Source organism: Mandrillus leucophaeus, unplaced genomic scaffold (assembly GCF_000951045.1).
Source record: "Mandrillus leucophaeus isolate KB7577 unplaced genomic scaffold, Mleu.le_1.0 Scaffold199, whole genome shotgun sequence".
Lineage (NCBI taxonomy): Eukaryota > Metazoa > Chordata > Mammalia > Primates > Cercopithecidae > Mandrillus > Mandrillus leucophaeus.
This window is the reverse complement of record NW_012102020.1, coordinates 1,815,491-1,830,797: the sequence shown is the minus strand read 5'-3', so window position 1 is coordinate 1,830,797 and position 15,307 is coordinate 1,815,491. Positions and strand designations below refer to the sequence as shown.

Below are 15,307 nucleotides of genomic sequence, written 5' to 3'. Positions count from 1 at the left end.
TTTTTGTATTTTTAGTAGAGACGGGGTTTCACCGTGTTAGCCAGGATGGTTTCGGTCTCCTGACCTTGTGATCTGCCCGCCTCAGCCTCCCAAACTGCTAGGATTACAGGCGTGAGCCATCACCCCAGCCTACTCTTATAACTTCTTATGCCTGTCTTACTTTAATCTCTTAATCCTGTTATCTTCATAAGCTGAGGATATATGTCACCTCAGGACCACTGTGATAATTGTATCTAACTGTATAAATTGATTGTAAAACATGTGTTTTTGAACAATATGAAATCAGTGCACCTTGAAAAAGAACAGAATAACAGCTATTTTAGGGAACAAGGGAAGACAACCATAAGGTCTGACTGCCTGCAGGGTCGGGCAGAATACAGTCATATTTTTCTTCTTGCAGACAGCCTATAAATGCATGTGTAAGTAGGGAAGATATCACTGAATTATTTTCCTAGCAAGGAATATTTAAGACCCTGGGAAAGGAATGCATTCCTGGGGGGAGGTCTATAAACAGCTGCTCTGGGAGTGTCTGTCTTATGCGGTTGAGATAAGGACTGAAATACGCCCTGGTCTCCTGCAGTACGCTCAGGGTTATTAGGGTGGGGAAAAAAATCCCACTCTGGTGAATTTGAGGTCAGACTGGCTCTCTGCTCTCGAACCTTGTTTTCTGTTAAGATGTTTATCAAGACAATACATGCACAGCCGATCACAGACCCTCATCAGTAATTCTAATTTTGCCCTTGCCTTGTGATCTTTGCTTTGCCCTTTGCCTTGTGATCTTTACTGGCCTCAGAAGCATGTGATCTTTGTTCTCCTTTTTGCCCTTTGAAGCATGTGATTTTTGTGACCTACTCCCTGTTCGTACACCCCCTCCCCTTTTAAAGTCCTTAATAAAAACCTGCTGGTTTTGTGGCTCAGGTGGGCATCACGGTCCTACCAATATATGATGTCACCCCCGGAGGCCCAGCTGTAAAATTCCTTTCTTTGTACTCTTTCTATTTCTCAGCCAGCTGACACTTAGGGAAAACAGAAAGAACCTACGTTGAAATATTGGGGGCGGATTCCCCTGATAAACCTGAAGTTATTATTACAGAGGAAAAGAAGACTACAGACCAATATCCTTGCAAGTAGTTGGTAAAAAACACAAATATAAAATAGAAAAAATAAAATTTAAAAAAACTATAGATCAATATCCCTTATTAATATAGATGTAAATGTGCAATGGCTCATACTTACAATCCCAGAGCTTTGGGAGGCCAAGGTAGGAAGACTCCTTGAGCCCAGTGGTTCCAGACCAGACTGGGAAACACAGCAAGACCCCATATCCACTAAACATAAAAATAAACGAACCAGGTGTTGTGGCTCTCACCTGTAATCCTAGCTAACTGGGAGGCTGAGGCAGGAGGATTGCTTAAGCGAAGTCATTTAAGACTGTATAGTGAGCTATGATTGTGCCACTATACTCCAGCCTGGATGACAGAGTAACATCCTATCTCTAAAAAAATAAAAATATATAGATGTAAAATCATCAACAAAATATTAGCAATTCAAACCCAGCAAAATATAAAAAGGGTAATAAATCATCACCAAGTGAGGTTCATCTCAAGAATGCAAGGCTGATTTGACATTCAAAAAAATCAATCAATGTAACTCATAATATAAACAGAGAAAAGAAGAAAAGCCACATGATTGTATCAACTGGTGCAGGAAAGATAGTTAACAAAATTCAACATCCATCCACGATTTTTTTAAAAAACTCTCAGCAAACTAGGTATAGAAGGGAATTTTCTTAATTTTATAAAGCATACCTACCCAAAAACTCCACAATTAATATTTTTAATAGTGGAAGGTAATGTTTTCCCTCTAAGATCAGAAATAAGACAAGGATGTCTACTCTTCCCACTCTTATTCAACATCACGCCCCAGACATGTGTGATAATATTAACATTAAAGTTGTAATAGGCTGGGCGTGGTGGCTCACACCTGTATTCCCAACACTTTGGGAGGCCGAGGTGGGTGGATCACTTGAGGTCAGGAGTTTGAGTCCAGCCTGGCCAATATGGCGAAACCTGTCTCTACTAAAAATATAAAAATTAGCCAGGCATGGTGGCGGGTGCCTGTAATCCCAGCTAGTCCGGAGGCTGAGGCAGGAGAATTCCTTAAACCCAGGAGGCGGAGGTTGCAGTGAGCCGAGATTGTGCCACTGCACTCCAGCCTGGGCGATGGAGAGAGACTCTGTCTCAAAAATAAAAACATGCAATAAACAAAAGATATATATTGTAATGCCTAAAATGCACAAGCACACATGCATACACACAGGTAAATGCAAGAAAATGAAGAGATACACATGTAAGCTTGAACCACAAGCAAGCTAAATACACCTATTTTCTCTTGAATTAATATAGTCATTATTAGGCTGGAGCACAGTGGTACAAACCTGGCTCACTGCAGCCTTCACCTCCTGGGCTCAAGTGATCCCCCCACCTCAGCCCCCACAAGTAGGTGGGACTACAGGTGCACAACACCACACCCAGCTAATTTCTGTATTTTTTGTAGACACAGGGTTTCACTAAGTTGCCCAGGCTGGTCTTGAACTCCTGAGCTCAAGTGATTTGCCACCCTGGCCTCCAGAAGTGCTGGAATTATAGGCATGAGTGACTGTACCTGGCCAGTAATTTTTAATAGAGAAAATCTAAAGTATCAATCACCTCAACTTATTAACATGTATAGAAACCTATATTCAGTAAGTACAGAATAGGCCAGGTACAGTGGCTCATGTCTGTAATCCCAGCACTTTGGGAGGCCAAGGCAGGAGGACTGCTTGAGTCCAGGAGCTCGAGACCAGCCCAGGCAACATACTGAGATCCCATCTCTAAAACAATAAAATAAAATAAAAATAACTATAGAATATATATTCTTTATAAGTACATGTGAAAAATTAAACAGGATAGATCATATTCTAAACCATAAATAAAATAATCTTGGCCAGGTGCAGTGGCTCACGCTTGTAATCCCCACACTTTGGGAGACTGAAGCAGGAGGATTGCTTCAAACTGGGAGTTCAAGACCAACCTGGGCAACGTAGCAAGACTCTGTCTCTACAAAACTAAAAATAAAAAATTAGCCAGGTGTGGTGGCATGTGCCTGAAGTTCTAGCTACTCATAAGGTTGAGGCAGGGAGACTGTCTGAATACAGGAGTTCGAGGTAGCAGTGAGCTATGATCATATCACTGCACTCCAGCCTGGGTGACAGAGGGACACGTTGTCTCTTTTTTTTTTTGAGATAGAGTTTCGCTCTTGTCGCCCAGGCTGGAGTGCAGTGGCACAATTTTGGCTCACTACAACCTCCACCTCCTGAATTCAAGCAATTCTCCTGCCTCAGTCTCCAGAGTAGCTAGGATTAAAAGTGCCCGCCACCATGCCTGGCTAATTTTTGTATTTTTAGTAGAAACAGGTCTCGCCATGTTGACCAGGCTTGTCTCAAACTCCTGACCTCAGGTGATCCACCTGCCTTGGTCTCCCAAACTGCTGGGATTACAGGCGTGAGCCACTGCACCCAACCGAGACCTTGTCTCTTAAAAAACTTTTTTAGGCCAGGTGTGGTGGCTCACGCCTGTAATCCCTTTGGGAGGCTGAAGCAGGCGGATTATGAGGTCAAGAGATCGAGACTATCCTGGCCAACATGGTGAAACCCCATCTCCACTAAAAATACAAAAATTAGCTAGGCGTGGTGGCAGGCGCCTGTAATCCCAGCTACTTGGGAGGCCGAGGCAGGAGAATCGCTTGAACCCGGGAGGCGGAGGTTGCAGTGAGCTGAGATTGCACCACTGTTCTCCAGTCTGGGCAACAGAGCAAGACTTTGTCTCAAAAAAAACAAAAAACCAAAAAAACCAAAAATTTTAACCTAAATGATAATTAAAATGCCAAGTGTCAAAATTTGTGAAGAGCGGATAAAGTTGTACTTAGAAATTTATATCTTTGAATGTTGACACTAGAAGGAAAAAAAGGTTAAAAAACAGTGATCTAAGTTTCCACCTAATAATATGAGCAAACTAAATCCACAATAAGTAGAAAGAGGAAATAACAAAGAACAGAAAACAATGAAATAGAAACAAACATTAAAGAAAATTGCCAAAGCCAACATGACCAAGTTTATCCCAAAACTGCAATGTTGATTTCCTACTGGAAAAAGCAATGTAATCTACCACAGAACAGTTCATAAAGGGAGAAGCTATATGATTATCTCAATAATTACCAGAAAAAAACAAAAAGCATGTGACAAAATTTGTCCCCATTCAGGATAAAAACCCTCAGGAAACCAGAAACCAAAGGGAGCTTTCTCAGTCTGATAAAGGGACCTATAAAAAAATGTAAAGTTAACATCATACTTAATGGTCAAGGACTGGTCCTAAGATCAGGAACAAACAGCAAGGAGGTGCGCTATCTCACTTTTGCTCAGCCTGGAACTGGATGTCCTCACCAGAGCAATAAGGGGGAAAAAATACATAAATGATACAAAACTACAACAACAAAAATTGTTCCTATTTATAGTTAATACATTGCTAACATAAAAAATTGAAAGGGAGGAAACCCTACTAGAATAAACAAGTTTAGCTAGGTCTCAGAAGACAAAGTTAATATACAAAAATTATTTTTACATACTAGCAGTGTATTTTTACATACTAGCAGCAAACAATTGGAAAACTTTAACCATAATTCCACTAACAACGGCATCAAAAAATAAAAGACTCAGGAAAACATTTAACAAAAAACATGCAAGATCCGGTTGGGCACGGCGGCTCATGCCTGTAAGCCTGGCACTTTGGGAGGTCGAGGCAGGAGGATCGCCTGAGACCAGGAGTTCGAGACCTGCCTGGACTCTGTCTCTACAAAAAATAAAAAATTAGCCAGGTGTGGTGGCACATACCTGTAGTCCCAGCTACTTGGGAGATTAAGGCAGAAGGATCATTTGAGCCCAGGAGTTCAAGCCTGCTGTGAACTATGATTCTGCCACTGCACTCCAGCCTGAGTGACAGAGCAAGACTCTGTCTCAAAACAAAAACAAAAACAAAAAAAGAGAAAAGAAAATGGAAGAAAAAATGCAAGATCTATACATTGCTGAGAGAAATCATGCATCACCTCAATAAATGGAGAAACATGTATTATGTTCATGGATTGAAAGACTTGATACCGTTCGATGTCAATTATCTCCAAATGATCTATAGAGTAAATGCAGTCTGAATCATAAATCCATCAGGATTTTTTGAAGAAACTGAGAAGCTGACTCTAAAATTTATATTGATCTGTCTTTGAGCCTCCCCCTGCTAATAAATACATAAATTTATATGGAAATATAAAAGCCTTCAAATAGTCAAAATCATTTTGAAAAGGAAGAACAAAGCAGGAAGGCTTACAATACTGTCTGATTTAAATATTTATTACTGAGGTACATATGGCAACTGAATACCCATATGGGGCAAAAAAAAAAAAAGGATCTTGATCCCCTATCTCACATCATATATAAAAATTAATTTGAGATGAATCATAATCCTAAAAGTGAAGGCTTCTAGAACACATGAGAATATTTTTATGACCTGGGGTATTTAAAGATATCTTAGAAAGGACATCTGTTGGTGAGGATATACAGCAACCATAACTAATATTTTGTTGATGGGGGTGTAAAATGGTACAGTATTTTGGAGAAAGGGTTAGTATTTTTTCTAAACATTCACCTACCCTTTCACTCAGTAATTTCACCCCTAGGTATTTATCCAAGAACAATGAAAACATATATCCACAAAAATTACGTACAAGAATATTGACAGCAGCTTTATTTATAATAGCTAAAATCTCGAAGCAACCAAAATACCCATCTTTGCACAAGATAACGGAAAAACAAATTGTGATATAGGTATTCAGTGGAATACTCAGCAATTCAAAGGAATAAATTACTATCACATACAACACAAATCTCACAGACATAATGCTGAGCAAATGCCAAATACAGAGGAGTACATACCATATAATTCCATTCATATACACGAAGCTCTAGAATTGGCCAAACTAATCTAGTATTTAAAAAAAAATTAGAAAACTAGTTGCCTGAGGTGGACAGGTGACTGGCACAGGACAGGAGGGAACGTTCTGGAGATGTGGGAATGTTCTACGTTGTGATGGGTTGTATGCTTTATGTGAATGTGCATGGATACATTTGAGGCATTTCAATATATGTAAATTTTACCAAAAAACTTTTCAAAAGAACAGTAACTCAAGTAGGGGGTTGGGGAATGGCTGAAAGTATATGAAACAAGAATGGCAGAACCTTCAAGCTAGGTGTTAAAGCTAGGTGATGGGTCCATGGGGGTTCATTACATTATTCTGATGTTGTTTGTACCGGCATAATAAAAGGTAAAAACAAAACTTCCAAGTTTTAGTTGTGAACAAGTTAAAACGTAAACTGTTTTGGAGCTCTCCACTACCACCAAAAACAAAAAAGTTACTGTAATTCCCAGAAGCATTGAACAGAGGTGTAGTCATTAGCATAACCACAGTGAACACTGTAGTTCCTGCCTATACTCTTGTGTCCACGTTAAAGCAAGGAGAATGGTGAGGACGACAGGGTACTTACATACTCTATGAGGAACCAGGGAAACGTATTAGGGACCAGGACTCTTTCTCTTATTTTAATCCAAATTAAAAGAGAGAAGTGCAGGGTTCTGTGGGAAACTTTTTTTTAAAGAATTGAGTCAAAGTGCAGTGTCATGATAAAAGCTGCAAAAAAGCTATAAACTCCGAAGTTAATATTTTGGCTCACTTGGTTATGAAGAGTATGCATGTAACATTTTGGGAAATTACCATAAAAATGAGTGTCTTTAGATTTCTGGACTGAACTGAACGTGTGTGTATCAGCATGCAGCCCTGCCCCCAGGTACTCTCCCTCCTTTTCTCAAGGAATATGGATTATCGTGGACCCACCTCTGACCTAAATACTGTGAAGGAATCAAAGTATGAAACACAAACCTCATCCCACGGAACCTTACAATTTAACTGCAAAGGCAAGATACGCCTAAAAAAATAAGCCATTACCACATAGCAGTACTTGGTTAAATGCCAGGAGGGAGTACAGATACGATGTACTTTTTAATGAAAAGAATATTCCGCTGTGGGAGTTTCGGCAGGCTGCCTTGAGGTTGGGGAACTTGAAATGAGGCAAAGTATTTAAGCAGGGAGAAAAATGGGACGGGAGGCCGGCAGGCACTTCCAGAGCAGAAGAATCGGGTAAAGCAAACAGAGTGACGACACAACGTGAAAAGAAACCTGAAGTTTGTCTCCAGTGAGCCCCCAACATCCCCCCAACGCCTCTGTCTGGCTCTCCGTTCACTATCTTCCCGAAACTTCAGGTCAGCGGTTCCTAAAGTGGTCCCCGGACAAGCATACATCACCAACCAGCTGGGAACGTAAACTGTCAATCTGGGGACTCATCCCAGACCCACTGAGTCACTAAGTGGGGGACTGGGGGCGGCAATCTGTGTTGGACCGTGTGCGTCGGGTGACTGTGATGCACGCTCAAGTTTGAAAAGCACTTCTCCAGGGCTACTGCTAAGCACAACCCTCCGCACAGAAGTGATACTGTTCTGAGCGCCTAACAGCCAACTTGCAGGGTGTAGGGAGCTGAGAGCGGGTCCCAGGCCTGTAAGAGTTCAGGCTCTGCCCCGATTTCGCTTTCTCATCCAGGACACCTTCTCCCAGTCACTACCTCCTACGCCTGCTCCTTCTGGACGACTTTACCCTGACAGGGCCCGCTCCCGCCCCTGTCGCCCTACCTCAGTGTCAGAGGGGACGTGGTGCCGGCAGGGAGGGGAACTGCCCAAGGAGACGGGAGTAGATGTGGCGCTGGCCCGGAGCCCGCCCAACAGGAGTAAAACGCTTCGGACCCACATAGACCCGCTCCAGCGCCACCGGCTCCGGCCCGGGCCTGAGCCTGAGCAACCCGCTCCTCCTCCCCACTCGGCCGCCATCTTCGGGCCGAGCGTCGTTACCATGGAGCGCGTGACGCCTCTGCGCCCGCGCCGGCCCCGCCCCTCGCCGCTCGGGGCAGACGGAGGCCCCCGCCGGCGGAAAGGTGCTTTCCGATTGGACAGCGTCGCCCGCTGGAAGTTCGCGGCAGAAGATGAGGGCGGCGATCACGTCCATCGCGTCTCGTTGCGCGAAGCCGGCCAATAAATGCCGTCTGGAGGCCCACGTGAGTGGGGCTGTGGGAGGAGGAAGGGCGCGCGGGCGTTGGCCGTGTGTGGGTGTCTGAGGCAGTTTTCCAGTTCTTTCGTTTACCAAAGTGATATGCACCTACTAGGTGCCAGGTGTTTAGACGGACATTCAACCCTCTGCAAAATCTTTCAGTGTAGTCCTCTGTAGGAAAAGGTGAGTGGAATACTTTCGTTTACTTATCCTCAGTCACCAATTTTAGGCGCTTTACTTGACTAAGGCCATTTCCTGTAAAAATCAATGATACACACTTTACTATTTTACTCAACTCCATCTTTTAGTTTCCAACCAAGAATTGCCACTGCACCTGAGATAAGGGAGATCCTGGGAGCCGTGAGGAACTACACAAAATGGGAAATTGGGACAAATTCCAGTGGCTCATGACACTAAGAAGTAAAACTACGAACTCAGACACTGAGCTGGAAGTCATGCAACGGGAATTGAATAGGTAAACCACTATACTGGGAAATGAAGGGGTAGGAACGAAGGAAAACTTCAAGTTACAGACTGGGTGGAGATTACGGACTCAGATATGAGGATGGGGTGGTGTCTTAAGTATTACCATTTTACAAGTGAATAGTCACTAAATAATGTGTGTATCATCCCACAACTAGTGGAAGGTGGGATTCCAAACCACATTTGTAACTTAGGAAACGTGCCCTTTCCACTACAGTACCACAAATAAACTGCTGTTGTGAATAAAGAGTGGAACCAGTCATCCTAAGCTCCTGGCTGTTACAATAGTGTTTGTTACGCTGAGGAAAGGCTGTTTCTTTTTTTTTATTTTTGAGACTGAGTTTCACTCGTCGCCCAGGCTGGAGTGCAGTGGCGCAATCTCGGCTCACTGCAACCTCTGCCTCCCGGGTTCAAGCGATTCTCCTGCCTCCGCCTCCCGAGTAGCCGGGATTACAGGCGCCTGCCACCACTCCCGACTTTTTGTGTTTTTAGTAGAGACATAGTTTCACCACGTTGGCCAGGCTGGTCTCAACTTCATGACCTCAGGTGATCCGCCCGCCTCCGCCTCCCAAAGTGTTTGGGATTACAGCCATGAGCCAAAGCTGTTTCAATGGCATAGTGAACAAATACCAGCCACGCAAGCCCTTTCCTGTAAACCACGGGACTTTGGCAACGGTGACTTAAGTACTTTTGACTTAATTTCGGTATGGGAGCAGAAACAATTATAAATTTATTATTTACAAATGCTGCATCATCTGGGTAAGGAAGAGCATGTATTTGCTCGAGTCTCATTTGCCATTGCACATGTAAGTTACTCGAGTTACCCTAAGGTCTCAACCTTTTGTTTTCCCCGCTTTGCTCAGATGCCTACCACTTACTGTGTAAGCACCTCCATTCCTCTCATCTATTCTACTCAGAATACCATTCACTTCTCCAAATGCCTAACTCAGACCTGAAATACCCATCGGTCTTCATGGATATGTCGATTAACATCTCACCGCTTCCTCAAATTCAACTTTTGCTCCTCCCACAAAACCATCCCCTGGTTCCCGAACTTTGTAAATGCACCATTACCCATCCAGCCCCCATAGCCAGAAACATGTTAGAATGTTAGCCATTTGAGACTGAAAAGCCCACCTGATTTTCCCTTGTTTATACTGGGCTGCCACTGGGATGTAAAATATTAATCTGAGCTGGACATGGTGGCTTACATCTGTAATCCCAGTACTTTAGGAGAACAAGGCAGGGAGGCAGGGGGATCACTTGAGGCCAGGAATTAAGAGACCAGCCTGGGACCCCGAAAAAAAAATTTAATTAACTGGACGTGGGTGGCATGCACATGTAGTCCCAGATTCTCTGGAGGTTGTGGGCAGAGGATTGCCTGAGCCCAGGAGTTCAAGGGTGCAGTTAACTATGATCACACCACTGCAGGCTGGGCAACAGAAACCCTGTCTCAAATGAGTAAATTTTAAAATTTCCTGTGAATCAAGTTCTTCAGTGACATTGTTACTACACACAAGAACAATCTTAAGATCCTCAGTACAAGAGACGTCTTATGTGGCATTTCTGAGTTTTCTGGACTTTCCAGTCAGCTACTTGTATTCCTAAAATCTTCCTGCCATTTCCTCTGAGATGCCTCCGTATTTCTTCTACACTTTATAGTTTTATGTTATGTAGTCAGGATACCCACATGCCTTTATCCCTAAATACCCCAAGAGTACTGATCACATCTATTTAACTGGCACAATGAACACAATAGGTACTTTTAGCTTATATTGGCCTTTTGGAGTGGGTGTCCAGGATCAGCACTTCCTCCCGCTGACTGCGTAATTCCCAAGTTCAATTTCATCAGCATTCTAATATACAACTTCCAACTTTTGACCATGAAAAAGTATGGCTTACTTCTGGTGAATACAGCATCAATGCACTTTGTTTGCCTTAAAACCACAATCCTAATAAATGAGCCTGGCAGAGCATTAATAAAAGCCCCTGTCCATGAAACACGGGACTCCAACAATGGCAACTTTGGCCTACGTTCCACCATTGGACTGACCGAACCTTTCTTAGGACTGCCGATGTGACAGAGGGACCTCTGGGAGAGGACTTCTTGTTTTCTCTTGCGTCAGTATATCTCATTACCCTCTTAGTAGGTTAGCAGATTTGTAACAGGATGGTTACTAGAGGAAGGGGAAGCGGAAAAGCTGGGACAGTATTCCTACTCTTTTCCCTTACTACATTTTCCTTCTCAGTCCTGCCTCCAGATGAAAGACCAAATAACACAACAGCCAATGTGCTCTTCCCACCTAGTCCTTTCTTTCACCCTCGTTCCCTAATACATTTCCAGCATGTTAATTCTTTTGCGGCATAGACAAGAGAACCCATACATGTTTCAAAACTGCAAAAGGGATTGGGGGCAAACTCCCAGTTTCTTGTTGACATTTTTCAGTGCAATTTAAAGATCTGTTAATTTAAAAAACTACCTGTGCTTTAGACATCAATAACCCTCATTAGGGGGGTGGCGGGGGAAGGACTGTTACTGCATCAATTAGAAATCTACAACCTGGGCAACATAGTGAGGCCCATCTCCACAAATAACTAAAGTTAACTGGGTGTGGATGCAAATGCCTGTGGCCCCAGCTATTCAGGAGGCTGAGGCAGGTTTGCCCGAGCCCAGGAGGTGGAGGTTGCAGTAAGCTGTAATCATGCCACTGCAGTCCAGCCCGACCAACAAAACAAGATCTCAAAAAAAAAAAAAAAAAAAAACTACACCATACTGCAAAACTGATGCCTTAGCTGTTTTATTTTAGCATATTCCCAAGAAATCTAAAATATTTGGGAGAGCTACTTACTTCCTTAAAGTGCAATCTTACACTATACCAGATTAAAACATGAAGCCAAAGAAAGCCGCCACCTTTCCGTGCACTATTCCCAACCTCCACATATCTACTATAGGACTGCTTTTTATGAGTGGAGTAATATGGCTCAATTCTATTTTAATATACTGGAATGCTTTGTCTAGTCACAATTCCCAAGAGCTTCTCATCCCAGTCTATCCAAATGAACTGCCAAAGCCCATCAATATAATCTCCATATTTTAAGTTTCCCAATCTGTACTGAACAAATGCATAGTATTACAAAGCATTTGGCAGGGTGTGGTGGCTCACACCTCTAATCCCAGCACTTCAGGAGGCCAAGGAGGGAGGACCCCTTGAGCCCAGGAGTTTGAAGCCAGCATGGGCAAGAGTCAGACCCCCCTCTACAAAAAATTTAAAAATGAGCCAGACATGGTGGCATGAACCTGCAGTCCCAGCTACTTCAAAGGCCAAGGGAGGATTGCTTGAGCCTCTGAATGTGAGGCTGCAGTGAGCACCGCTACACTCCAGCATGGGCAACAGAGCAAGACTCTGTCAAAGATACTCGAATTAAAACCCGCTCCCTTCTAAATCTCTGAACTCGCCCCGTAATTTTCGTCACGTCTCTGATCTCCTTGTACTCCAAAAATGCCGGGAAACCTCCATCATTTTAAGCATGTAGCAAATCAATTTAAGGTAGTAAGTTCTTTAATCCACTTAACAAAAATACAAGAGCACAAATCCACGTTTATTTATTGATTTTTTGTTAGTTTAAATCCTTGAGGGGTACAGCATCTGTGGGGAAAAAAGAACACAAAACATTAGGTGAATGTTACATATAAGTCTACAAATCAAGAAGCGTAATATGGATATATCTCTGAAAGGCAACCAATTATATGTTCTAGTAGAAAGGAAAGTTTTTACAGCCTTCAGTCTCTATGTGAACATACCTTAAGAACCAGCACTCTTAAAAAACATGTACTGGTTGGGTGCTGTTGCTCAAGCCTGTAATCCCATCACTCTGGGAGGCCCAGGCGGGTGGATCCCAAGGTCAAGAGATCGAGACCATCCTGGCCAACATGGTGAAACCCTGTCTCTACTAAAAAATACAAAAATTAGCTGGGCGTGGTGGTGCGTGCCTGTAGTCCCAGCTAGTCGGGAGGTTGAGGCAGGAGAATCGTTTCAACCTGGGAGCTTGCAGTGAAGCAAGATCCCGCCACTGTACTCCAGCCTGGCGAGAGTGAGACTCCCAGTCTCAGAAAAAAAAAGAGAGAAAAACATGTACTGAAGATACATTTAATTTTGCTTCTTCCAAAGACAGAGGAAAAGCCGCCTCTGTTGATAAACCCCAATGAACCACTTAGCAGGGTTCAACAGTCCCCCTGGCCCCAAGAATACATGGTATGCATATATTCTTGGTCCCAAGAATATACAGTCTACATTCCAAAATGGACCCTGAAGAAAAAGTAGGAACTATTTGAGAAAAATTACAAGAGAAAATTGAGAAAAATTTAAACTCCAAGGCTGGCACCAAAGACCTGAGACCTAGGAACATGAGGGTCTATTTTCTTCATGTACACAACAAAGCTACTAACACCTGTTCTAACAAGACTGACATGATGGAAATGGCAAAATATTAACAATTATGCCAGGAGTAACTGCTGAATTGTCGCTTTCTAGCAATTACTTCAGTGCCCAATAAATATCTTCACCAGAAAACTATTCAAGGCTGGCTGTAGTGGCTCAAGCATGTAATTCCAGCACTCTGGGAGGCCAAGATGGGCAGATCACTTGGGCTCAGGAGTTCAAGACCAGCCCGGGCAACATGGACAAACCCTATCATTGCAAAAAATACAAAAAATTATCTGGGCATGGTGGCATACGCCTGTAATTCCAGCTACTCAGGAGGCTGAGGCACGAGAATCACTTGAACTTTGGAGGCAAAGGTCAGGAGCAAGCTGAGATCATGCCACTGCACTCCCACCTGCGTGACAAAGTGAGACCTTGTCTCAAAAACAACAGAACAAAACAAAAACCCCCAAAATTAGCTGGGTGTGGTGGCACATGCCTATGGTCCCAGCTACTTGGGGGGCTGTGGGAGGATTGCTTGAGCCCAGGAGGTCGAGGCTGCAGTGAGCTGTGATTATGCCACTGCACCCCAGCCTGGGTGACAACAACAAAAAACAAAACACCAAACACCTATTCTTTCAATTACTATTTCTCCCCAGCATTCTGCAATACACAAATTTTGCAGCATAATTTACTGGTGTCAATTTCACAATCACACAAGTCCTCAGAAGTCAAAGTGCAACACCTTGACCTCAGTCTGATTCATCAGCTGTCCGTTTTGCTAAAAACCATACTCACCACTCGGATTCTGTGTCCAATGGCCTTAGCAGGAAGATTGCTTCGGAATTTGGCACGAACCATGCCACTGTTTCCATGGGCCCGAGTTACCTTTCCCCAGATGACTCTGGTTTTATTTGGTTTGCCGCCTGGAGTCACTGTGTTGCTGATTTTAAAAAGGGAAAGAAGAGGAATACAGGCCAATATAGTTGGATACAAATTCAAGGTGATCTCTAGACGAGTGGCTCAACCCTGGTTACCCACTTCATCACCTGAGAAACTTTAAATGCCTGGAACACCATTCATTCAACAGATACTTATCGAGTACCTACTGTATGCCAGGCCCTTCTGTAAAACACAGCAGCTATAAAATAAAAATCCCTTTCAAAACCGATAACCAAGTGTAAGGAAATACATACGTCAGATGATAACAGAGGCAATACTGAAAAAACAGCAAAAGGACAGGTGAGAGGATGTTTGTGTGTACAGAAAGGAGGAATTACCTGCCATTTTAAATAGCCAAGGAAGGTCTCACTGAGGTGACAATGGAACAAAGACTGGAAAGGAGGGGGAGAAGCGCCAGGAAGTGATCAGGGGATGACTAGCGCAGGCACTGGGGCCAAGCAAGGTGTGTTCTGACCGGAGGAAAGACTGAAGACACCAAGGGGTTAATCCCTGCTGAGATAAGAGAATTATGGAGCCCTTAATGACGGGCTTTTACTGAATGAGAGAAACCACTGAGGTTCCAGCAATGTACAAAGGATGCGACTTTATATATATTTCCTTTAAAGACCACAGGGTTGTCTTGTCACCCAGGCTGCAGTATAGTGGCTGAATCATAGCTCACTGCAGCCTCTACCTACTGGCATCAAGCAATCCTCCCACCTGGGCCTCTCAAATGCTGGGACTACAGGTGTGAGTCACTGAACCTGACTTAAAATTTATTCTTGGCTGTAGAAGAAAAGGTGGGGCAATGATTAAAACCCTTTCCCAGAGATTTTAATTGGCTTGGAGTGGGTGAAGAAAATAGGATTTGCTCTTGTTGTCCAGGCTAAAGTGCAATGTCACGATGGCTCACGCCTGTAATCCCAGCACTTTGGGAGGCCAAAGTGGCTGGATCACAAGGTCAGGAGTTCAAGAACAGTCTGGCCAAAATGGTGAAACCCTGTTTCTACTAAATATACAAAAATTAGCCGGGTGTGGTGGCAGGCGCCTGTAATCCCAGCTACTCGGGAGGCTGAGGCAGGAGAATCGCGTGAACCTGGGAGGTGGAGGTTGTGGTGAGCTGATAAGCTGATATCGTGCCACTGCACCTGGGTGACACAGCGAGACTCCGTCTCAAAAAACAAAACAAACAAACAAAAAAAACCGCATTTTTAAGGCATTAACAA

General features: G+C 43.5%; 3 protein-coding genes across 4 annotated transcripts in view; 1 reads left to right on the top strand and 2 right to left on the bottom strand.

Moving 5' to 3' along the window:
* LMLN (leishmanolysin-like (metallopeptidase M8 family)) overlaps nt 1–8,058 on the bottom strand; it is an 83,708-nt gene extending 75,650 nt beyond the window's left edge. The window contains exon 1 of one of the 2 annotated variants that reach the window (XM_011978719.1): nt 7,824–8,058. In XM_011978719.1, the coding sequence (XP_011834109.1) occupies nt 7,824–8,042 (219 nt within the window). In that variant the 5' untranslated portion in view covers nt 8,043–8,058. The remainder of the gene's footprint in view (nt 1–7,823) is intronic. The other variant, XM_011978718.1, reaches the window with a different exon arrangement.
* A 532-nt stretch (nt 8,059–8,590) lies between these two features.
* IQCG (IQ motif containing G) overlaps nt 8,591–15,307 on the top strand; it is a 68,009-nt gene continuing 61,292 nt past the window's right edge. Inside the window, exon 1 of the mRNA XM_011978714.1 lies at nt 8,591–8,710. The gene's annotated coding sequence lies outside the window, so the exon portion shown is untranslated. The remainder of the gene's footprint in view (nt 8,711–15,307) is intronic.
* RPL35A (ribosomal protein L35a) overlaps nt 11,501–15,307 on the bottom strand; it is a 5,717-nt gene continuing 1,910 nt past the window's right edge. Inside the window, exons 4-5 of the mRNA XM_011978713.1 lie at nt 13,938–14,082; nt 11,501–12,365 (exon numbers count right to left, since the gene is read on the bottom strand). Coding sequence (XP_011834103.1) covers nt 12,342–12,365; nt 13,938–14,082 — 169 coding nt within the window. The 3' untranslated portion in view covers nt 11,501–12,341. The remainder of the gene's footprint in view (nt 12,366–13,937; nt 14,083–15,307) is intronic.